Here is a 25,690-nt window from a genome sequence, read left to right on the forward strand (position 1 = left end):
GCACACGAGTGTGGCCCGAGCCTTAAGCAAGGACTAATATTTCAAACTTTAATGCATGACTCAGACATTTTAAATACGCAAAAGGGCCAGAAGTCAAGAACTCGTGATTACTTCCTCTTACTGCCTCTCTTTTCCTGTCATGTGCACTTTTATTGTAGTTTTTAGGTTTTTTTAAGCTCCTCAATTTAAGGAATGGCTGCAGGAAGCCACAACTCACTTGGCTAAAGAGCTGCTTTCTGTAATGATGGGAGATCTTTGCTAAGTCATAAGGTCAAAGAGTCCAATATAAAGATGACAGTGAGCTTCAGTGATCAGTTTATTTTATCTCAGCTTCTGTAGAGCTGATGAAGGCTGATAACAGCAGACGCCTGTTATCAGAGTGTCCAAAACACTGCATATTAACGTCTCTTCTTCTGGTGTGTAGAGCTCGCGTACGGCCCGATCAGAAGAGGACAGAGACACGCTTTGGGACGCCTGGGGTTCCTGGAGTGAATGCTCTCGTACATGTGGCGGAGGAGCCTCCTACTCCCTCAGACGATGCCTCAGTTCCAAGTAAGACCCAAAAGCTTCACAGAGGTAACCTGCAACAGTGTCGGGAGAGCTGGTCTGGTTCTCTTCATAGAGTAATATTAACATTTGCAAGGCTAATGTCTCCTGCAACATCAGACTTTTCAGAAGGAGAAGCCGCACACGTAAAAATATTGATGATGGAGAAATAAAGATTAGAGATTGCTCACATTCTTGCAGACATTACTAGAAGTTAACATACTAAACTGCTTTTCCTTATTTCTGTCATTGAGGTAGATATTATAGTTGTGGGTGGTTGTTAAATAATGGGGTCAGTGTATTTACTACTTCATATTAGCCAAAAGTTCAACTTAAGACTTCTCTAGAAGCTCAATTTCAGGTGTTTTTTCCAAATAATGGGTCTTGCTGACATCAGAGAGAGCGGATATCCTAATATGGTCATCTAATTTGTAAGAGGCAGCCAAGCAGCCAAAAACCTCTTAAAGGGAGAGAAGCTAAAAGACAAATGAGGATTATTTTATTTTTACAATCCTTTGGGCAGCATTTACTGATATCAGGTCTAAAAATCTCAGATGCAGAAAAAATTCCAGAAAAAACAATCATTATGAGAAGCAGGGGCATAAAGAGCCTTTTTAAAACAAAAATCAGTGGCCTGATGTAACTGTTTAGTTTATAGCGCAGTCATTAAATGATGACTACATCACAGCAGGAGAGCATTTGCTGTAAATTGAAAGTTAGAACCTCAGTGACCCTCAGAAAAATGGAAACATCCCACCGGCAATTTGTTAGCGTGTGTTCAAACGTGATCTGAGCTAATCCCCTTTTCTAAAGTAGAAAGTCCTGACTGAAGTTGGACGGATTTCCATCAAAATGCAACATCATTGCTTTTAGGTTTAGGCAGGGGTTTTAATAGTGTGAGTAAATCCCACAAATCAAATCCTCCATTCCCTTGGGTTGTAAGTGGAGTGCTCAAAATACACATGACTGTTAAAGATCCCTGAGTGGATCCACTATGGACCCGTCTAGACAGCCATGTGAGCCAAAATCTTGAATTCATCATTGACATTTGGAATCTGAATTTCAGTAATGACCCCAACATGTTTCCTCACAGATCAGAGCAGAACAATCAGTGACTCTTGCGAAACTACATGCCGCTTTTAATAAGTGTTTTATGTGACAGAATTTGGGCTGTGCAAACACGGAGTCCCGCATTGGATGGATTCCCACTGCTCATCATCTCAGGCTTATATCAGGAACCTCTTAATCCTTGTGCCAGAGTCACCTGGTCGGTAAGGTTTCAAGCTAACCCACAGTGCTCCAAGATTAAAGCTCAGGGACCGAGTGCATTGGGTAAAGTGGTCAATTATAAACAAATTTAAGGAACAAGTGGGAAAAATGGACATAAGAAGGGAGACAGTACATTTTCCTTAGAAATGTTGTCACATTTATAGGCTGGGAAATAGCTGCAGGGTGACTTCACTTGCATTCCTCTGTTTTACAGTTCCCAGAATATACTGCTGCTCAACTCAAGGTAACCAGTGACGTTTGCTGCTGGCTGCAGAGGTAGCACCCCTAGTGACAGGACTAGTCACTCAGATCATGAAACAGTGCAATAGTCTAGGATCAAACTGCCAGAACAGCTCACATCATTCTTGAGGTCACAACCGAGGTACTGTGAAAGGCTCTCATATGTCTGCAACCATGAATCCATCTGCACTGGCACTAGACAAAAAGACTGAGCAGCATACAAGTGCCAGAGGGCCCCCACCCCCCACCCCCCGTGTACTGCACTGTAAACATTGAGGTCAATGTCTCTTTGAGGAGTTCATTTCACGATCTCTGGAGCAACCACTTCTCTTTGCCTGCCCAGAATATTTTGGTCAGACAAACCTCAGGAGTAATTGACTTGTTAAGAGGTGTTTGGGGCTTGAGCTTCATACGGGACATAGGCAGCGTGTGTATGTGTTGATGTACATTCTCCGCCTCCTCTAAGTCCAGGCAGGTTTGTTTACCAACTCTGGCAGTTGCCATAATGTATGGAGCTCTTGAGCAAATGGTAGGAGGCTTCGTTCCACCTTGTCCCACCTCACCCCGCTCTTGCGTGGGAATGAGGGAGTCGTAGCCTGGCCTCGGGTAGCAGATCAAACGGCATCATTAAAAAGCATAGCACAAGGCCCCTTGTGTATGTGTATGTGTGTGTGTGTGTGTGTGTGTGTGTGTGTGTGTGTGTGTGTGTGTGTGTGTGTGTGTGTGTGAGACTCTTTGGAAAAGGGAGCTGGAAATAGGTCTGCAACACCCTCCAAACCAATACCATTCCAACTCTCTGACTTTTTAATGCACACACGCACATACAGGGCACTTATTGCTACTGCAAAACACACCAGAGTTAGTTAACCTCTCGAAAGGGCATGTGCAGAAGTACAGACTATCCGCAGATTGCCTGGCCTTCATTACTTCTATCCACACAAGTTACTGCACTTGATCGCCGGCTTCTTTATTAACAGCAGCATAGCTGGTTGGATCCAAGTGTGAACATATGGATTAGATGTCATGGCAAGAAAAAGTGCTGCTCCAATATTAATGAAGCACTAGGCAGGAAAATATTAATCTGTATATGTTATTAAAAAGAAAAAAAGAAAGATCCAACCTCAACTTTGTTTAGAAGAAATTCACAAAGAATTTGACTGTGTCGTTTGTCACCATGACACCAATGGGAAGTAAATATCAACAACTGTAGGCAGGAGATGTTTCCTGTAGCAATGCGGTCACGTATGTACTGAAATTATACAGTGGGTGACATGAAGTGACATTAGGCTGTGAAGGCATGCCGCAACTTTTTAAAGGCAAAAGTGGGTGAAAGTGAAATTTCTCCAGGGCAATGAAATGTGAAATTAAGGTTGGCCTAGCAACCAAGATTATGTCTCTTTTACAGCCTTGGGAATCACTCTGTGTGGTCCATGCTGTGTTATTAACACCTCCATCCTTTTTAGTAATATTCCTAACAGTAGTAGACCTACAGCTCTGCCCTACAAATGAATAAAAAGACAAAATATATCATGATTAATTTCACTGACAACTGCAATATTTTTGCCTAATCTCATGATACTCTGGCCTCTGTTATGCTCTTTGTTCCATCTTTTTCAGCTTCTCGTTATCCTCCTGAGATAAACAGTAAACTCTTAGCTTTCCTAAACTGATCAATAGCAGAGCTCATAGCTTGAGCATATTTTAGGCGTTAGCAAATCAGCTACATTTTTGTGTGCCCACATGCCTCAAGTGTATCAATATTGTGGCATGGGTTTTGGAGCCCTGCGTGCAATTACTTTCAATCTTGCGAGAAGAGTTGATGACATATATATGGACATTATGGGCCGGATGAATTTTACTGCGTATCCAATACTAGCCCAATTTTTTTATGGTTACAGTAGATTTTCCTTTTTTCTGTTTAATGCTATAGATGGTACTTTTAGTCTTTGTTGAGTCTCGTGCAGTTAACTAATGAGCGCACTCTCTGTAGTTGTCTTTTTGTGTTTGGGGTCACAGTTTGTGAGTTATGTTTTATGTGCTCCAAGACTTCTGATATTTCAACCGAGTTATTTTTCCCTAACCTATGATGACGCCATGATGAATCCCATGTCCTGGCCCTACGTCTGCTTAGCCTCCACTTTAGAGCTTCTAAAATCAAAAGGAAATGAAAAGGGAAATTCATTTTATTCCCTTTGCCTCTTTATGTCTCGTTTATATATTGCTTGTCCCAGTGTGAGTTTCCACGCTGATCCAGATCTTAGCTACCTGTCTCTCAACTCTTGGTCTTTGAAAGTCTCTTGTTAGGGGTTCAGGCCCCATGGCCTACTGTTTGATTTGGCAGAGGGGACCGTCTGGATTCGTCACAGGTTCTAATGTTCTTGCCATGCCACATGGTCCACATCCACTCCCTCCATTCTCTGGAATAACATTGTAAAAAACCTTAAGCCTTCGTTCACTGCTGAGTCCAAAGTCAGTGACGTCTCCAATCATGATTCCAGATTAGCTAAGGGCCAGTGACACTGGAATTCCTCTTAACTTCCCAAAAGAATACCATTTGATTAGTTTCCACTGGGGTCTTTGATAATTGCCCTATCATAGTCACCATCAATGGTTTATCATCACTCTGCATCAAAGCACAAAGAAATCCTCATTTTCAATAAGTGGTTAGCTCGATAATTTGGGCAGAGACAAAGCAGACTGTCATGCAGGGAGTCGTGATCCAAACTGCTCCAATCTGTTCAGCAGACGCAGGCTGGAGGGCTTTACTCTGTCTGCGTTACTACTGCGTGCAGCTTTGCATTTTTTCAGACACACAGAGAAAATGGGGCTCCTATTTTTAAATGTTGTGAAACTCGTGTTAAAGCTTTAGATTTTTGAGATTTTCTTTTACAAGTAATAAGCTTGAAGTCAAATTGTCTATAAAGATTATTCATATCGCAGAGAATGGAGGAACATATGTCGAGTGTGGAAACTGAACTAGAGCCTGACTGCAGGGGAAATAATAGCTATTTGCTGTTATCGGCATATATAGTAGCCAATAAATGAAAATGCAAAAGGTAAAGAAATAACACAGTTTTATGCGTTTTGCAGAATTTGTCCATCACAGTGCAATCTAATGCAGCAAGTGCTGGAAATCCACAAACAACAACCAGCTGGGCAGGTTGTAAGTACAGTTAGCAGCACAGAAAGTTAAATTATTCATCAAATAATTGCATTGAAGTTCTTCAAAAGGCACCAATGCCACAAACAGTGGTCCAGTTCACTAACAGATAGCTAGAGACTACTTGGCCACTCTGCTGCTGTTCTTGCCTTTCAGTCAAAGCAGTCGTGCTCAGAACTTTGATAACTTTAAGTCTCAATGATAACAATTTTAAACAATGTAGCCCTGTACAATTGTTTATGAAGGCTGTTAATGTTTATTTCTTCTGTGTCGTTGGGCTTTATTCCAGTCTTTTAAATGCTTTGTGAGCCACCCTCAAGTGGTCATTTCAGGAACTGCAGTTTTTATCAGCTTCATTTGTCATCTTCAGCGTGCCACTGGATAATTATGCACAGTTACTTTGTGTGAAATACGCTGTTAAAGCTTTGCAAACGCACCACAGACTTATGTTCGTGGGTTGCCACATCAGCTCTATAATTTTCAATATGAATAATGAGGGAAGAGTCACTGGATATAACACCAGCTCCTTCAGATGATGATGACTGGTTCATGTTATGGTTTGTTTTATCATTCTCTCCCACGGCCTATTTACCCATGGTTTCATTTTTTTTCCTTCTGTAGGACTTGCGAAGGACAGAATATCAAATATCGCACATGCAGCAATGTGGTAAGTTGAACCCACTCATCTTTGTGTCGTGGATGTCGACACAGCTTTCAAGTGTTTTTATTGAAGAAGTAAAACTGATATGGCAAATTGTGTCTAAAAGATTTATGGGTACGGGGTGTAATTCAGTGATTTGGGATCTTGCTGTTTGAGAGAAAGTAAGAAGTTGCATCAAACTTCTTCTGTTTCCATTTATTCTGCTAATTTCATGCAGCAGTCTTCTTCCCACATACACATTTAGAGATGCAAGACTTCATTCGCCCTGCCTTTTTCAAGAATGTAAAATATTTTTAAATATGTTTTAATGTCCCTCAGGATTGCCCTTCAGATGCCGGTGATTTCCGTGCCCAGCAGTGTTCAGCTCACGCAGATGAGCAATACCAGGACCAGTACCACGAGTGGCTGCCGGTATACAACGATCCAGACAACCCGTGTGCTCTCAAATGCAAAGCCAAGGGCTCAGGCCTTGTGGTGGAGCTGGCGCCCAAGGTGCTGGATGGGACACGCTGTTACACAGAGTCTTTGGACATGTGCATCAGTGGTATCTGCCAGGTCAGTAACCATGTCATGAACCTCAATTGCTTTGAAGTCATCAAGAATTTTGGTTTATTTCTTTTAATTTTTGAAGCCAAGATGTACATCTTGTGGGACTTGCATATAAAAACTTCTTTTTTTCAGTAAACTAAGCAAATCCTTATATTTAAGATCAGCTCACCTTAAAAATAACTGAAAAGTTGATCTTCCAAAGTAAATATATCCCAGTGTGTTGTAAAAAGTTTAGATTAAGCTAGTAAGGCAAGTGAAGTCAGTGTGATGCTCTGTGCAGCTCTTTGATTGGCAACCTTGGGTCCTGGTATTCATGTGGCATTACTTTGACATGTACAATCTGCTTAAACATTTTCACAGACCACTACACCCCTGCAACAATACTCTCAAATAGGTTTAGGATCAAGGTGTGAACTTCCCCAGATCTTAATTCGAGTGAACATTTGTGGGATGTCCTGGAAAAACAAGTCCAACAAGTCCGCCGAGGCCCCCGTCTTTAAACGATGTGCTGTCAGTGTGTCTGATACCGCAGTAGCCTCAGAGACTTTGATGGGCTAAAGCTGTTTGTGGAATAAGGGGAGCCTACACAGTATTAGACCAGTGGTTCTAATGTTGTCGCAGTACAGTACTCCTGTCAACACTGGTACGCAATTTTTTTCAATATTCAAATTTCAATATCGTGCATTTGGGAGCAAAAGCTAAGACGTAAATCTCAAGAGGACCACAGTGGACTACCTTACAGCACTAGCATCACGACATCTGCTTTACAAATGAATATCCAATGAGTATTCCTTTAGATTTAGCGTTTGACTGACAGCCCAGGAAATATTTTGCAATGCATTTTCTGGGGTTGAATGGAATTATGTCCCAGGGCATCGTGTCTGCAGAGACTCAGAAGTGTCTCCCTTACAATGCTTACAATGATATTGCGGTTTTTGGTTTTGTCTTGCTGACAGAAACTGCAAAACGAAATATCCACCATTCAACTATGGATGGCGTCTTAGTAATTCAATGAATGAATATTGAGGAGACCAGAGGGTTGTTTGAATCGCTTCATGGTAACACTTAAATGGTACTGAAGCTCCAACAGAACCAGCTGGAGTGCTTCATGATATCATATCCTTTCTCTTTACTTTTGTGTTGTTGCAGAAAATCTTCCCTGCTATCTTGTCCTCAAAACTAAGAAGGTAGAAGGTCTTTCAGGCTCTAAAAGTGAGGTGACTGTGCGTGTCATTTGTGATGTCTCAAAGTTTTTCGTGCTTCCTGTGTTTTCCAGATTGTAGGTTGTGATCATGAGCTTGGAAGCACTGCGACCGAGGACAACTGTGGAGTCTGCAATGGAGATGGCTCGTCCTGCAGGCTTGTGCGGGGACACTACAAATCCCAGCATTCTTCAGGAAAAAGTAAAGCATTGCTACTCTTTTTTACAATTTTTATTAAATAAAGAAGTAATTGCTGAGCTAAAGAGGTCCTCGAGCAGATATACTTGTTCACCACACAGACTATAAACAAGAGTTATAACTAAGCCCAATCAGCAGGGCACACAGCTTGGGATACCTGCCTCCATGCCTTTAAAATAGCTGCTTTGAAGATGGGAACCATGTCTGTGACCGCTCGCAGTCAGACGCCGTCTTCAGAGTAACTTCTGTTACTGCAACTTCTGGATTTGTTGCAGACCAGCCTAGATTGATTGCAGTATCTTGACAATCTGTCTACGTATATAAACTAGACAGCAGATATTTTCTAAACTTTCTGTCTGAGAGTGACTGCAATCAATTCCAGTCAGACTGCAACTGTTTGGAGACAAGTTGCATCTCACCATGGGACCTCCTCAATCACCTCGAGGCTGAAAGTGTTGCACGTCTGAGCGACTAGCTAGTTGCTGCAACTGATTGCACTATTTTGAAATGAATTGCAACCACCAACTTTTCCTAGTCACAAGAAGGTTGCCATCCTTTTTCTACTCTAGCGTGTCTGAGTCATAAGTCGCTCGTTTTTAGCATTTGTGTCATATATTGATGTAGTGATTGGTACTGTTTCTTTGTTTTTGTTCAAGCTGAGGACACAGTGGTCACCATCCCTTACAAGAGTCGTCACGTGCGTCTGATCCTGAAAGGCCCGGATCACTTGTGTAAGTCCTGGTAGGTCCAGGGTGCCCTTCCATCCAAAACAGCTGAGCATGATCTCTGTGTTTGGCAGTGCTCTTTCATTTGTCAAATACTACACACTGAACATGAGTTCACCGCACCGCTCTGACTTTTCTGCACGGCGTGTTATGTTTTTAGCATGCTCCGATGCAAAAACAGTGAAACAGACACGGTGGTGACATTTTCATAACAGAAAACAGAAGATTGTACTTGGCAGGCCTTGAAATGAATGTTTCACACTAATAGCAATCTATGATCGATCTTTTACTCTGATTTCCAAAAGATATTACATTTTGGCCTCTCTAATAAAGACTCGTTTTAAAAGTAGCCCAGAGCAGACTAACCAGAAGAGATACGTGTTTCTTCCCTTTGCTCTGGCTCTGAGAAGACATAAGGCTTCCAGGGAAATTCACTGATGTCAAAGTCCTGGCATCAAATCCTCACCGGATCAAATGGATAACAAATGTTTCACCTCTGTGCCTGTCCTTTGCTCAGTGGCTAGTTTCCAGATCATCTTCTGAATGGACAGCTTTTTCATTAGATATTTCCACCCCCCCTATCCATTTTGCCCTCCAGCATCTTGATTGTAACCATGTGTTGCCTGGTGGTCACCACTTGTTCCCATGTATCTCTGTATTTTTTATTTTCTTTAAGCATCAACACTGAAGTTACACAAGATCCTGTATAGACAGGGATAAAGTGAGGTCAGTGAGGGGAAAGCATGCTGGCTACGTTAGCCTCATCACAGTGATAGAGTGACCACAGCACCCAGTCTGAGCTCTTTGTGTGTCGCTGGGTCTGACTGAAGGGTCTGTGATCAACATTTTAATCACAGCTCCAGAACTTAAGAACTTTACTCATAAAATATAAAAAAAATGTAAAAATTAAAAGAAAGATTTTGTGGCAGGCAGTGGCCACACCTGTTTGTCTTCTCTTTGCACATATTGAGACTTTAATTGTTTGTTTTTTTACCTTCAGACATGGAGAGTAAGACTCTACAAGGGGTAAGAGATGAACTGGTCTTGGATAGACCCGGGCAGTACTACATAGAGAACACCACCGTGGACTACCAGAAACTTTCAGATAAAGAAGTCCTGAGAATCACTGGCCCACTCGGAGCTGACTTCACAGTCAAAGTAAGCGCTGACATTAATGCACATCTCTTTTTCTTTCAGGCTACAGCAGCCAGTATTTGTCATCATCTTGTTAAAAATTTGAGAAATTTCCGAATTGTCCATCTGTTCTACTTCAGGCTTGACGGGTGTCTTGCCGGGGACCTGAGGAAGGACAGATCTCATATTTTCTCTAAATATTGTTTTGTATTACCAAGGTGAAACAGGGTGTGACATATTTGGCTGTCTTTGTGAGAACATTCATTAACATCAATGCATTCCTTACTGTTAAGTTTAACCAGCATATTTATACAAGCCCCAGCCTAAACTTTAGCTTCAAAACCCAAGTTTTGACCCTCAAACAGGTCTTTGAATCTGCATGAAAAAACGAGGACCCGACACAAATTACTACTAATACAAAATGTCATCACCCTCCCAGCCACACGCTTGCTTTAGTTGATTTATATTCGAAGAAGTCGTCAGAAGAAAGCTGCAAACCACAATTGCCCTGTTCTGCAATCAGTAAATCCATCCTTGTAGATGTCCTCTTTGAAAACTTGCCATGATTTTCTGCAGATATGTTTTCTAGAACAGGCTCTGCATTGGTTTCTTTAATGCAAAATTGTTCCAGTCAGCTCACTGCACTACTTGTTAAATGTTAATGTTAATTTTCTCAGGCACCAAAACCGAATGGTAATTCATCAAGTGGACAAAAGCACCACTGAAAGCAAAAAGAAAAGAAAAGAAAAGAAAATAATAATAATAATAATTTTAGAAATTCCGGGGAGATAAACGGGTCACCTCTCTGACTTTCTTCACAGGAAGTTAAAACCAGCAGCGCCTCAGCAGACCTGCGTGCTTGCAAATCAATCACCCTCATTCCCTTTTTGGTGTCTTTGGTGCAGTTTGAGTCAAAACTGTTGTTTTTGTCATGCAATCTCCTGAAAGTGGTGCGGCCAGTTTTTATTTTTTTCGCATGAACTCCTGGTGAACGTCTCACAGCAGCAAAGTTTAAAGCAGCTTTGATTTCATGTGTTTTAAAGATATTTGAGTGTGACACTTTTAAATGTGAAATTCAAACAATTCTTTTTGTGCAATTGTTCACTTTGAAAATGTGTTTGAGCTGTGTGCCATGCATTCACACAGTAGCACAAACATTCAGAGCCTCCGAGCTCCTCACCGCTCCTCTGTGGTGTAAGTGCCGCTTACTGAAACTTGTACTTGACTCACGGTAAAGTCTCAAACTTTGAATAACTCCAAAAAATCTGATTAGAAATGTGTTATTACATAACAGCGCATAAGCCTAGTTAATACAACGAGCAGTGACGTGCCACAGTGGCTGTGACGTGTTTTTCTGCTTCAGGCCCACATGTGAGCACAAATTCCCAGACTAGGGCAAGTGAGTGGGCGTTAAAGGTTATACAGCCACGAGCCTGCGAAAACTTCCTCCCTCATAAACACAAGTCGGGATGGGACAATAACGAGGAACTGTCGAGAACGAAATCTGAGAAGCTTTAAATGGATAATTTTCGAATCTGTCACGAGGCGGACAGCCAGCTCATATCACTCCGCTGGAAAAAGGTTTGGACAAATGGAAAATCACATTAAAAAGTTGCCAGACAGTCTTTCCACAGTAAATACATGAATACGAAAGAGCGGTCGTCAAGTCTGATTTATACGTGCTGCTGCTAAAATGCGTCTTTGGGCTTTTTTTCAAAGCAAATGAAATAAAAGGCTAAGAAAACACGGACAGACATGGACGTACTTATTCTATTATTGTGTTCTATTACTCTGTTAAAATAAGGACTGTTCTAATTCTTAATCTATTAAAACAGCCTTTATTCTTTATTTTATTAAAGCAGAGCTCTAAGAAAATGTTTCCTCTGATCCAGCAGTTTATGAATTATTTTGTCTCTTAAGAGGATTTCATTATAATATTTTAGCTAGTAGCTGTGCAGATATGTACACTTTAGGTTTCCAAAGGCCAAATTCTTTGAGCATGTTGCGTTTATAGAGCCTTCTCCACATGGAGCCTTGTGGCTTGCAGATAAACATGGGCAATGTCATTGTACAACATGATTACAAAACGAAACGTAGGTCAAGTTTCTAAATTATCTTGAGAATAATTCAAGAAAAAAGTCACTTAGGATGTTCATACATGCTAGGAGCCCGAGTAGGGTGAGACACTGGTTAGTCCCATATTTTCTTTTTTTAGTGCTTCCCTTGTTTGGTAATTCCAACACAGTACATAAAGCAAAATTTCTACAGAACGACATCAGTTTCAATGAGAAACGGCAGTTTGTTGTTTCAGTAATTAAAGTGAATTAAAGTGAAGTATTGCAGGGTGAATATTATTTTCTTGAGACCAAAGCTTCCAAAGGGAAGCTGTAAACATCTCTATTTCTCTTTTAAAGCTGGACTTTTCACCATACAGAGGGCCATCTGTGTAATTTAGCTCACTACTGGAACCAGCCTCAGTCAGTGATTACAGGAACTGCAGTGCAGTTTGTAATCACTTCCATATTCATTTTTAATCAATAAGGTCTTGTTTTTAAATCAGGAAAGTGTTAAGAAAGAAAGCTAATCACTAAAAACTAAGGCTAAATAAATAAATCAATTAATTAAAATTCTGTGGACGCAAAGTCAGTTTTAACAAATTATTTGATTCTATATAGCAGCCCTATTAGGTTGTCATGGCTACAACAAAGTTCAATTAACACCCCAAGAAGCCCAGGATGAGTCTCTCTTTGCCTCTTAGTTTGATACACTATCTTTAAAAAAATCTGTTTTTTAATCTGTCTAATGAGAAGGAAAGTGTGAGCCGTGCAGTGTAAATACTGCAGTCACCCGCTACACTGATAGTGATGACAAGAAATGCTGATTATATCTGAACAACGTTTCTGTAGGTGCAGTTTACGGGTGGTACAGACAGCGTGGTCCAGTACATCTACTACCAGCCCATCATCCACCGCTGGAGAGAGACCGACTTTTTCCCGTGCTCCGTCACGTGCGGTGGAGGTAAGCAGCATTTTGAAAATCACAATAGCAGCCTGCAGCATTTTCACTCGACCGATAGCAGGTTTGGTTTAAAAACAGGATCCGTTTAATTCACAGATATTTATTAAAAGCCTATTGAATCGTTGTCCTACTAGATCTCTCTTGATGGTCTCTGATATTTGCTGGCCTGCAGGTTACCAGCTAACCTCAGCAGAGTGCTATGATCTACGGAGCGGACGGGTGGTTGTAGACCAGTATTGCCATTACTACCCGGAGAATGTCAAACCCAAACCCAAACTGCAGGAGTGCAACATGGAGCTGTGCCTGGACAGGTTGGAAAGCAGAACTTAAAGAGGATTAAATTGGACTTTTTGTGAAAGCAAACCCTAATTTACTGTTTCTGACTTTTTAGTGACGGCTACAAGGAAATTATGCCATATGACCAATACCACCCCCTGCCTCGGTACATGCCCGACTACCTAGTAACACACAGAGGCACACAATACAAATCCTGACATCTGCTAATAACCGTCAGTCACTTTATGATGTCACCTTTCATGATGTCAGATGGGAGAGCAGCCCCTGGACGGCCTGTTCCACCTCTTGCGGCGGGGGCATCCAGAGTCGCTTGGTATCGTGTGTGGAGGAGGACATGCAGGGGACCATCACTCCCACAGAGGAGTGGAAGTGTCTTTACTCTCCCAAAACAGCTATCCTGCAGCCCTGCAACACATTTGACTGTCCCACCTGGCTGGCACAGGAGTGGTCACCAGTATGTGAACATTTCTACTGTTGAAATTCTTCTGTCAAGTCAAGTCAAGTCAAGTTTATTTATAGAGCACATTTAAAAACAACCAAGGCTGACCAAAGTGCTGTACAGTAAATACAGATAAAAATACAATAGAACACAATTTCGTAAAACACCTCGCTGATCAAATAAAAAATAAATAAACAAATAAATTAAACCTTTCTAAAAGCCAATGAAAAGAGGTGAGTTTTAAGAGCAGTTTTAAAAGTTTCTAGGCTTTTGGAGAATCTGACGTGAGGAGGTAAACTGTTCCACAGTCTGGGTGCAGCCACAGCAAACGCCCTCTCTCCCTTTGTCTTTAATTTATACCTGGGAACATCTAAAAGCATCAGATCGGCTGACCTCAAAGATCTCCTGGGGCGATAAGTACTAAGGAGTTCTGACAGGTAAGAAGGTGCAGTGCCATTTAAAACCTTAAAAGCCAGCAGTAAGATTTTAAAATCAATCCTAAAAGCAACTGGGAGCCAGTGGAGAGAGCAGAGAACCGGAGTGATGTGGTCTCTTTTTTTGAACCGGTCAACAGGCGAGCGGCAGCGTTCTGCACCAGTTGAAGGCGATGTAGACAGGAACGATCTAGGCCAGCATAGAGGGAATTACAGTAGTCCAGCCGTGAAGTAATAAAAGCATGGACCACTCTTTCTAGATCGTTCCTGCAAAGGTAAGACTTGACTTTGGCTAAAATCCGTAAATGATAAAAAGATCCCTTAACTACAGAGCTGATTTGTTTATCAAGTTTAAAAGCATTGTCAAAAATAACTCCAAGACTCTTAATGGAAGAAGTGCAATCGGAGGTTAGGGGTCCCAAAAAGTCAAGAGAGTCATGTAACGTCTTGTATGTGGTGTATTTATGAGGCTTGTAAACATATGATGTGTTCCGAATGGGCAACATACAAAAACCCAGTGACACCGCAGCCAGTGTGATCCCTCTGAATAAATTTCCTTTCTGAACCATTGCACATTGAAATGATCAAGGCACTGCATCTGGATCAACCTAACCCTCCTGGTCAGCTTAGCTATTTTGCTTTAATTCTTAGAGCTGCTGTTACATTAACCAATCCTACCATAAATGTTGTATCTTCCTCCTGGGAAATTTTCTACCTCACCAGTTGAATGGGCTCATATAGAAATGTAGCGAGCCAGATTTGTGGCCTCCTAAAAACCTGGGATGTTGTTTATCTAGCACATTCTCCCTCTGCCTTTAAAATGCTTGTTTTGGCAGAGGATAGACAAAGTTCGCTCCCGAGCAGAGAGCTGCTGGGATTTTGGAAGGACTCTTTCTGTACCTCCCTTGAGTCAAAGACTTTCTATCAAATATGAGAAAAGCCTATTACTAGGAATTAACACATGGAAAAATAGGTTGATATGCTTGCTATCTGTGACTGCATGTCCTGTCATCCCCAGTGCACAGTGACTTGTGGTCAGGGACTGCGCTACAGGGTGGTGTTATGCATCGATCACCGTGGCCTGCACGCCGGAGGCTGCAACCCTACCACCAAACCGCACATCAAAGAGGAGTGCCTGGTGACTGTGCCCTGCTACAAGTCCAAAGGTGGGTGATTTTGCACGTTTTGTCATGTTTTAAATATAGAGTGGCGCTTTTGTTCAGCCTCATTTTTGCATCATTTCCTGTAGATACACTACCAGTTGAGGCAAAACCTGTGTGGCATAAGCAGGCCATAGAGCTTGAGGAGGAAGTCACAGCCGGTGAGGAACCAACGTGAGTACTAGCACTCAACAACAAAAAGCTAAACTGTCTTTCTGACTCTTAAAGCATTTGAGACCTTCATCACTAAGCCTCTTTGGACCAGTCAGAGGTGCAAGTCCTGTTAAAACCATTGCAGGTGTTTGGGTCTTGCTGCACTTTACTATTCTGGAAAGCTGCAACTGCTAAAGCTATACAAAGTAAAGTTTATCACCCGGAAAAGAAGGGGAAAATCTACAGCATTAAATTACTCTTGGTCCTCAAGGTTAAAAAAGCAAAAAGTCAGATCCCAGTTACACAGTTTCAACAACCAGCAGCTTAGGACTAACCTGGAGGTGAAATTGAAGTAGACAGAGCACGGCACTGGCACGTAAAGGCTACAGTATCAAGGTTGTGTTCATGTCAGCAGCAATTTCCATCAACATGGAGTCCAACAGGAGCGTTTACTACAAATCCAATTTCAAAAAAGTAGAGACTCTGCATAAAATGTAAATAAAAACAGAATGCTTTGATTTGCAAATCTCATAAACTGTATTTTATTCACAGTAGAAAATGCACTAAATATTTAAATGGAGAAAACCTACCATGTTATGCAAAAGATTTCCTCATTTTGAATTTGATGACAGCAATGCATCTGAAAAAAATATTCCCATGTAGCAGACGGGTCTGCCCCGGATCTGGTGTCAAGCTGGCACTGCTGGCTGACTTCTGGCATGGTAAGTGGTATGTCCTCCAGATATGGGCCAGGTCTGGTGTAGATGGCACTGTTTATGTGATGGCATGCCACATCTGGCCCGATTATGGTTTGGTTTATGTACCCCAGGCCCATAGAAAACAGGTCTTCCCCGGATCCGGCATCAAGCTGGCACTTCTGACTGACTGGTGTCATGGCAGGGTGTATGTCAACCAGATGTGGGCCAGGTCTGGCAATGATGGCACTATTTATGTTCCTATTCTCCTATTTTAGTTAGAAGACCCAAATGCCATGTTGCAATACTACACTGCTATGGTAGCCAACGTTTCAAATGCAGGTTTGACAGGTTTGTGAGTGTACACTTTATCCAAAACCTGGTGAGGGTTTGCTCATATTTACCACTGGATGGCTGTAGCTCAGGAGGTAGAACAGGTCACCTACTAATGGGAAGGTTAGTGGTTCGATCCCTGGCTCCTCCAATCTGCATGTCAAGAGTGTGAATTTGTATGCATTCAGTTTAGAGTAGAAAAGCGCTATATAAGAATCAGTCAGTTCACTGTCTGAACAGAGTTTTGTCATGTTACTTTCGCACTATTGTATATTACATAGGTTTACCAGAGGTAATCCACACATGGGCCAGCACATAACCACCAGTGTGTCTGCAACTGGCCTTGTGCTGGCCCATGTGTGGGCCACCAAAAGGCCGTCATTCTTTGCGGTATGTGGGCCATGTGTAAGCACATTGTGTGGGCCAGATCTGGGCTATACCGATTTTGCTGTGTGGGTTGGGACAGCTTTTGGAAATGAGCGCTGATAACAAGCCAGATGGTCCTGCTCCTCTTTAGTCTGGTAGAAATGGTGTCCATGTTTTCCAAGGAGAATTTCACATCCAGAGAAGATGTTGGCGCCTGTACATCATATTCATATATGGTTTCTTCCTTGCATGATGCAGCGTGTTAACCTGCAAGTGTAGATGGCACAGTGAACGGTGTTCACACGCAGTGATCTCTGGAAGTGTTCCTGAGTCCATGCAGTAATATCTGTGACAGACTCAGGCCTTCTTTTAATGCTGTGCACACTGAGAGATAATCATTTTTTGGACTTGTCTGATGCGCACAGAGATTTCTCCAAATTCTCTGAATCTTTCGATGATATTATGCACTATAGATGATGAGCTATTCAAAGTCTTCACAATTTTACAATTATACCCAGTTATGTTACTGACCTGTTGCCAGTTATTTCATACTAGCTGCCTTGGTCTTAAATAAGCACTATTTGCTCCTTTAACCCTTGCTTTGAGCCAACTCCACTCTGATTGGTTTTCCAGTTTAAACAGAAAGTTTGAACAGGAGGCTTCTCTTATGTATTCCTAAATTAGGGACATCCCCTGTCTTGAGCAGTGTCATGGGGATTATTTGCACACACTCTGACTGACGTCTTTATTTTGAACTTTATTTTGTTTAATATGATCACCCAAGGAAAAGCACAATAGGTCCACTTAAAGGTACATTTGAGGGTGGTTGAAAGTGTTTCTTGTCACCTGCATGGAACTAATAAAACGTTGTATGGGGCTATTGAAGGGAAGAAGGGAAACTAAAGGTGAAGAGTCAAAACATCTTTCGGAAAGCCTTAAGAATGTACAGTCGCTGGCTACCAGCATTACCTCAGCAAGCTCTCACACGTTCCAGATGTTCTTGTCCCACACATCAGTTAGCTAATAATGGCCGCCTTCTGAAAATGCACAATATTTGGACTCTGCCCAGTGTCTTGCATGACTTGTATTAGCAACCATGTTAGCCAGTTTAAAACATCTGTAACTCTGACTTATCTGTGGAGTGAGAGAAGTGCCAAAACATATGATTTTGCTCAGCTGCAAAAAATAAAAAAAAGCATGTCTGTCCTCAAAAAGCACATAAATATCTGTTTATAATATGCCGTCATTCACAAGCCAACAACAATATCTGCTCACCATATGGGGCCAGGTTACAGATGTGAGAGGAAAGAGAATGAAATTCCTGTGCTAGACTTATTGCACCTCCGTTGCCTGCGCCGAAACCCACCGCTGCGCGGCTGCTTGAAAAATTAAACCCATATATGTTCTCCAATCAAGCCAAAACATTTTTTCACCGTGAGTAAATAAAATATTTCCACTGATGGATATTTAATTGATACGATTAACATGGGGCTTTGGCGGATGTGACAAAAATGTGTTGTTTCCCTCCATGAATGAAATCGGGATCGTTTTTGAACTGACAGATGTACTTTAACGGCGCATGAAGATAAACATTTCTGTGGGTTCGCTCGTTGACTTTGTCGTTCCTGTTCCAAAGTCTAACTGCCGGTGATTCATTTGTTTGCCCGTAACACAATGAGTCCTTGAGCTCTTGTACAGAGCCAGCTTTGCCTTAATCATGAGCTCTTTATTGAGGCGTCTTATAAAACAGCAGGGTCCTCTTGTGTTGCGGTCAGACTGTTAAACCAAGGAAGAATGCGGCACAGTGGTGAAGGCTGCCATGCAAAATATGCTTTGCTACCATTATGAGCTTATTAAGGAAAGATAAAGATAGTTTGTCAGGTTCACAAACGCTGTTAGGAAGCAGTGCTTATACTTGCACATTATGTACTTTACCGATTTAAACCGTTTTGTTTTCACCTCAAAAGATTTGTAGTGCTCACTTAGGTAGTTCACTCGTTTCTTTTCATTGCTAAGTGATTGCAGAGGAATTTGACTGCATGTTCTTCCTTCTGATTGGCTCCCTGCCATAAGCAGAAGGTTTTAACAGCAGGTGGGCGTGGCTTCTGTCCTCCCACACAGATCCTATTGAAGAGATCCCTTCTCTCTGACATTGTAAATGGTACATCATTCCTATCTAACTTTCGTATTCCACTGAATGCATCTGAGAGCCTGGGATTCGGGATCTTGCCCAAGGCTACTTAGGCATACAGACTGGATATTAGATCAGCCAGGGATCGAACCACCAAGAATAAAAGCGACTTAAGAGCAGTCATCACTGTGATTCTAGAAACTTCAGCACGTAGCAATGGAGGCTCCCATGCTGCAAGCCTGACTTCTAATCAACGCCATTATCACCTGCTGAAGCTCAGGCTCTGGCTGCCGTGCTGGGGTCAGCATACACCCACTCTATGTTGTTCTGCAGCTTTGTGTTAGCATGCTGTCTACGCAGATGTCTGCAAAGACCCGATGTTTTGTTAGCAGTATGATGCGGTTGTTTCTATACTGGACGCAGGTGACACTTCAGCACTGCAAACATGTCCTTTTGTGCAATAAAAATAAACGTCCTTAAAAATTGTAGGCCATCCCACCGTTTTCCACATAAACTGAAATCAGCTGATCGGCATGTTTAATGTGTTTTTCTTTCTGTCTGTCTGCCCGTCGTGCAGATAATTGAAGTAACAGTAACCTGATTACTGAAGTAATTACAGTGGCGTGGTACATTACTCAGTTTAACGTCTAGCACTCGCAACACGGAAGCACTGAAATAAAGTCATACACTCACTTTGTGTCTTCTTGTGTTCAGGTTTAGCAAATGGAAGTCGTTAATCTAGGGGGGAAATGTAGCTATTTTAAAAGACTAATAGCTTTGCCACTACCTATCTGCTACATGAAAAACTGCATCTTGATTCAGACACACACACACACACACACACACACACACACATCTGCTCATGACTGTGCAGAGCTGATGGTTCTGATGGATGTAGTTTTGTTTTTTTACTTTCACATATGTCTCAAATGACCATCCTTATCAGCTACTTATTCGATCAATGACAGCTGTGATTTAGAAACACAGTTCAACCTGTGCCTCTGGTCTTAAAAACTTTCGCATGTACTCAACACCTCCAATATGACATATGTGCAAGTCCTTTAAAGTCTGTCTGCCAAAAAGGAACCAGAAGTGTTGAGCTCAGACCTAAACAGGACAGCTGCTCTGTGTTGTAAACATCAGGCTATTGTCCAAAAGCTACAGTCCACACTGTAAGTATTTGGACAGCTGGACATGTGTTTTGTTGTTAAGGCTCTGCGCTCCAAATGATTGATACCATGCGAAAGGGCCAAGACTCAGTTTTAATTTGAGTATTTTCCTATCAACTGTAAATAAACTTGTGGTGAAAAATACCCATAAATTATCTGATATATATTATTTTATTTCCTTTGTTTGAGGCACTGCAAAGGGTAAAAGTGAGAGGCTGTCCCCTCAGACGGACACTCTCTGCTGTCAGCTTAGCAGTGCATCTGTCACAGAACTGAGCACTTGCTTACTGGTAATATAAGATGTTAATAGGAAGGCCTCGTTTATTTGCTCTCAGGTGCACGTTGTGGGACAGATGCTGTCTTTGTATGTCCATATATCAATAAGTGAGTATCCAGAGTTTTCACAAGGACATAATGAGCACAAGAACCACTTTGAATGATCTCCTAAATCACTTGATTTAATCTCACTGAGTCATATAGAGCTTTTGTTCAAGCATTTCTGTGTGCATTTTCAACAAAGTTATAGAATCAGTTCAATCTGAAGAGCGCTTTCAAACTCCTTTCTGTATCACACTTTCTGATCTTTTACCCTCTCTGATTTCTGTTGAAGGAGTGATAGTTCAGTCTCTGGGCCTTTCAGGTTTTTCTTCCCCTCATCCATTTTTTAAGATGAGGAAGGATGCACATGAAAGCTGTTTATCCAAGAATAGCTGATCGTAATGTTTCACAGCTGTGCAATTAATCACGCTGCACTGACTGTATTTCATAAATGCTTAATGAGTTTAAGAACCCAGCCACTAATGAATACAATGTGTTTACAGAGAAAACTAAAAAAGACAGCAAAAACAAAACAAACAAAAAAAAAATCGACTGTGATTTGCTATCAAACAGTCCAGGTTTGGTTTGGAAACAGTCCTTATCAAAATTTTCATACTTTTCCACTTGAGTCATCTGTTGCTTGCTCTCCTCTCCAGCTTTATCCCCGGTCCCTGGCAGCCCTGCAGCAGGACATGTGGTGCTGGGACCCAGCATCGGACGGTCAAGTGCCAAGTGCTGCTGTCTTTCTCCCAGACAATCGTGGACGTGCCAGATGATGAATGCGAGGGGGTCAAACCTGCTACCAGCCAGCCTTGCTACAGCAGTCCCTGCTCTGTAGATTTGGGTGAAGCAGGAGAAAGTGAAGAAGTGGAAGAGGTGGAGGAAGAGGAGGAGAAGGGCAGGACACTGCAAAGAGAGGAACTGCACGACTGGGAGTACGAGGGCTTTACTGAGTGCTCAGAGAGTTGTGGGGGAGGTATGATCTTTATTGATCTCTCTGACATGGGAAAGTAAAGAGAGAGAAGTTGAAAGAGTAGATTTGGGGAGTTGAAAAGTTAACTCGTGTCTGCAGCTATGCTGACACCCTCCCAGTGACAATAAAAATATGCTGGCGCTTAGCAGGTGTAACATTTACCACATCTCCAGTCTTAGGTCAGCATGTTAGCATGTCTGCGATCACTGTTTTCTGCAATCCTTCTGATGCTGTTTCCCTTTAAAACCAAAAATATTAGCCTTATCGTGGCCCTGGAAGAAAAACTCAGGAGATCTCACAAGTCAGCTCTGCATCCTGTGGGGGACCATGTGCAGATTTCATAGCAATCCATCTCAAAACATTTTCTAATATGCTTCACAAAAATATGTAAAATTTACTTCCAACTGAATCAGGGACAAATATGCTCACATTTAATTTTTTTTTCTTCTACTTTTGGCTGATATCGCTGTAGAAATACGCCTACGCATTTTGGCACAGTCTTCATCAGGTACAAAAGTTCAAATGCTCTGAAGACTGCGTGCTGAATTGTGTCAGTTTATTTCTGCTGTGACGCGAGACCCACTGAAAAGTTTATTGCGAGTATTTCTGTCCTTTATCGGTGTTTGAGATGTGCTGCGTTTTTGCATCTCTTTAAATATACTACTTGGATTTTCAGTTTAGCTCTCTACTGAAGCTTTCACTGTTTACGCATCCTTTTATTTTCACTCTGGTGGATCCAGAGACAGTGCCAACCCTGGAGCTGTACACCTGTGGTGGCTCCAACGCGCAGAGCAGATTTGTAGATTATGCTGCGAGTAAATACATCAGCAGCAGACAAGTGCTGTTATGTAGCTTGATTTGACAGTAAGTCTTGAAGACCAAGTCAACTCCGTGAGCGCCACTAAGTACGTCCCAGCTGATTCATTAAAACAAATGTGATGTGCTCCAGCCTTAAACTATTGTCACTGGATGTCTGACGCCAGTAAATGCCTCGAGCAGATGCAAGTCATATCATATTAAATGATAGCGGATGGCATAGAGGTCATACGTCGCCAGTGCTCAAGGCACTGGGAAAATGCTTTGCCAGACAGAGACCACTTTCTTAAATATCCTGCCAACATGCATTGAGGCCCACTTTAATCTTCCTACCTACACATGCAAGCATGCGTGCCTGCCTCATGTGCGTTTGCCTTAATCTCTGCGTGTGTGCGTTTGTAACTTAATTTCTGCACACGGGTGTGGGCTTTTGTCAGTGTCTGCGTATGCGCTCATCCAAACTCAACAAACTCCCATTCGGGGATGATTACACTCCGGTATCAGATGTCCGATGCACACCCTGAGGGCTGTGCTCCTGTGGACCATCACACTGCTATGGTGTTTGAAGTTCCTGCTTCGCTGTTATTGTCCCCAACATTAGAAGCAGACTCAGGGAGTTATGTTACATTACTTTTAATATGACTTTGCATGAAAACTCTGAGAGTGCATCCACAAGTTGAGGCAACCAAAGTGTTTTAATGTATTTTGGACCCTAAAATCTTCCTTTTTAATTACAGCGTCTGCAAAAAAGCAAGCATGACATTGCTGTGTTCTCTAACCGCAGGTGCGCAGGAGGCTGTGGTTATCTGCCTGAACAAGCAGACCAGAGAAGCAGCAGACCAAAGCCTGTGTGTGAGCTCTCGGCGACCCCCACGACTCCTCCAGGACTGCAAAACTCAGCCCTGCCCACCCAGGTACAATAAAAACCCCTAACTCAGACCTCATTATCGTCATCATTATTATTTAAACATGTTTCAAACGGTTTGTGCATGAAAATTAAAAAGGATTTGATTAATGGATGTAGTAAAAATAGGGAGGAAATGCATTTTTGGGGGATGGAAAAAAACGTTTGGCTACGTTTAAGAGAAAAATATTAATTAAAGTCAGGAAAAAAATATGGCCGTGCTTTCTCTTAGCTTGCCAAGAGTGCATCCATCCAAAAATGTGCAATATTCAGTACAGAAGTGGAACGCTGATGTACCACTTTTTCAGAGCCTAGATAAATTCTTAGCTGAATCGGTTAAGTTTGACGGTTCGTTGGTAGAGAAAAATTCAAAAGCTTCTAATCCGCTGTGTTATGCCTCTTGGTTCAAACCAACTGGGGCAATTAAATCTCTGTTAAGGCTGCTCGAGTCCAAGAGATACTAAAGCAGAACGACAGAGATGGATGGTTGTATCTCTGCAAGCAGCAAATTAAACCTTGTGGAATCTGATAGTGATTAGCTTTACCTGCGAGGTTCAGTTGTCCTTGGAAAGGGAAATCTAGGAGGCTTCAGCTGTTTTTCTAAGTGATTTCTTTTGACAAGCTCTTTTTACAACTAGGAATGGCCTTCAGTGATTGCATGTCATATTGACAAATTCGCCACATTACCAGAGGGGTTAACAATGTAGGGTTTATCCTGAGGGGATGCTTTTGAAAAGCCTGTGGGTGGGTAAGTAATGTTATGCAGTCAAGCATGACTTATGTTAATACATGTAATGGCAGTCTTCCCGTTTCCCTCTCCAGGTCAAAATGTAGGTCCAGAGAAAAAAAAGGGAATCATTGAAGTAACTGTGATCATCCTCTGGGGAGCGTTCAGTGCTTGCTACATTTCAAGCTCAAATTATTTTTGATATTACAGGTTTAAGCTGTGCTGTTAATGTTTAAGTCAAAATGTAGCTTCTTCTTTTTTTTTGTTCAATTCAACATACGAGCAGTTTATAAACAGTGTTATTTCACATTTCAAATTGCAAATCATAAGTATTTTTTTTGTGAACCTACCAGATTGATGCACGTCCAGATTAAACATCTAAAAGGTCAAACAGCAAAACTGCATGTTGTTTAACATGAGCAAACTGTGGCTAAATGGTGAGTGGACTTTGTGGTTGGCCACACGTTTCAGGTTAACACCGTGCACATTGTCAGTGTTCTACCCCTCACACTCTTGTCAGAAAACCCAGAGGCTTGCAGCCTGCCCTTGCCTGTTTTTCCAGGCTTTGAGTCTTGTTTTTAGGCACAACAAATGCAGTATTGGGCTTGTTTCCTTTGGCCCTTTTCTCCCTCCCTGAGGCCTCCTCACCATCCCATATTAAGCTACACTCTTTGGATAGTGTTCCCCCTGAAAGGAAAACAGCCATAGGATTTAGCTTTGAGTAAAGCAGCGGTCCATGAGCAAGCTTCATTCCCAATTCTTCTCAGAGCCTTAAATAAATATGAGTAGTTTTGAAATATCACCCAATCTGTCGAGCAGAAAATGAAATTGCTGCCATCTCATTTCAAACCAAAACTTTAAAGGCATGGCAACCACTTGGACACTGGCCACAATTTGGAATAAACCTGCCAAAGTAACTTTGATGCTGGATTAAACCCAGTTTAAAATTTTGTTGGGCAGCAACATGAATATTAATTCCAGTAGTTCATTGGAAAAATACAAATGAAAAAGTAATGCAATAGGGATTTCTTGAATATCGTGAAGCTCGGTGTGGGATTTTATGTTTCATGTCTTTTTCACTTGTATTCACCTTCATGATTTTACATATTCATAAGACTGCTAAGGTGTTCTCTCACTGGATCAAGAGATATATGTACAGTACTATTTACAGTGCTATGAAGTATAGATAAGATAAGATAAGATACCTTTATTAGTCCCACGAGTGGGAAATTTCATGTGTGCAGTGTACTGTAGATTTGCCATAATGAGCACAATAAACATTGTTCTAACAGGTGGGAAACTGGAGAGTGGAGCTCCTGCTCAGCTACATGTGGGGTAGGTCTGATGATTCGCACTGTGGGGTGCACACACCGGCCCTCTCGTGACAGCAATCACACTTTAGTTTTGAGGGACGAAGACTGTCAGAACCCCAAGCCCAGTCCTCTCCAAGCCTGCAACCGCTTTGACTGCCCTCCTATGTGGGACACGCATGACTGGGGACAGGTAAAGGACATCATCTATAAAGTTTACCACTGCAAGTGTTTGACGATTGGGAATCAAGCGCATGTGACTGATTTAATCTCTGCGTGTTTTTGCACCCAGTGCTCCCAAAGTTGCGGTGGTGGGGTTCAGAGGAGGCAGGTACTATGCAAGCAACGGTTGGCTGATGGCAGCATTCTGGAGCTACCTGACACGTTTTGCCCTACTAAGAGTCCTACAAGCCAGCAGCCCTGTGGTGAGCAGGAATGCCCACCTGAGTGGGTCACAACTAGCTGGTCCCAGGTAGCCTACCTTTCAGCCAGAGACCATCCTGCCATATTGCTGTTGTTCAAATGGACATGTTAAAACTGGTACTTTGCAGGTTTTGTTTATTTTAATACATTTCTCTTGTTTTTCCAGTGTTCAGTGACATGTGGAAATGGTATTCAGACCCTCCAAGCTGTTTGCAGGAAGAAAGAGGTGAATGGAAGGTATTTGACAGCAGACCCTAAGAACTGTTCCCTGCTGGCTCGTCTCAACAGAATCCGACCATGCTTCTTCAAGCCCTGTGAAAGTAAGATACTCTTTATTTGG

The 25,690-nt window shown here is 42.0% G+C and overlaps 1 protein-coding gene across 5 annotated transcripts in view; it reads left to right on the plus strand.

Moving 5' to 3' along the window:
• LOC309702946 (ADAMTS-like protein 1) overlaps positions 1–25,690 on the plus strand; it is a 104,997-nt gene that overhangs the window by 70,829 nt on the left and 8,478 nt on the right. For 4 of the 5 annotated variants that reach the window (XM_082527596.1, XM_082527597.1, XM_082527599.1 and 1 more), the window contains 17 exons: positions 425–552; positions 5,837–5,882; positions 6,195–6,431; positions 7,702–7,828; positions 8,482–8,556; positions 9,551–9,708; positions 12,591–12,702; positions 12,875–13,013; positions 13,094–13,144; positions 13,249–13,453; positions 14,891–15,038; positions 15,122–15,206; positions 20,854–21,173; positions 22,771–22,900; positions 24,910–25,120; positions 25,220–25,399; positions 25,517–25,670. In XM_082527596.1, coding sequence (XP_082383722.1) covers positions 425–552; positions 5,837–5,882; positions 6,195–6,431; positions 7,702–7,828; positions 8,482–8,556; positions 9,551–9,708; positions 12,591–12,702; positions 12,875–13,013; positions 13,094–13,144; positions 13,249–13,453; positions 14,891–15,038; positions 15,122–15,206; positions 20,854–21,173; positions 22,771–22,900; positions 24,910–25,120; positions 25,220–25,399; positions 25,517–25,670 — 2,506 coding nt within the window. Of the gene's footprint in view, positions 1–424; positions 553–5,836; positions 5,883–6,194; positions 6,432–7,701; positions 7,829–8,481; positions 8,567–9,550; positions 9,709–12,590; positions 12,703–12,874; positions 13,014–13,093; positions 13,145–13,248; positions 13,454–14,890; positions 15,039–15,121; positions 15,207–20,853; positions 21,174–22,770; positions 22,901–24,909; positions 25,121–25,219; positions 25,400–25,516; positions 25,671–25,690 lie in introns of those variants that run through there. The other variant, XM_082527600.1, reaches the window with a different exon arrangement.

The sequence above is a fragment of the Aulonocara stuartgranti genome (genome assembly GCF_965226115.1).
Source record: "Aulonocara stuartgranti genome assembly, chromosome: 3".
Taxonomy (NCBI): domain Eukaryota; kingdom Metazoa; phylum Chordata; class Actinopteri; order Cichliformes; family Cichlidae; genus Aulonocara; species Aulonocara stuartgranti.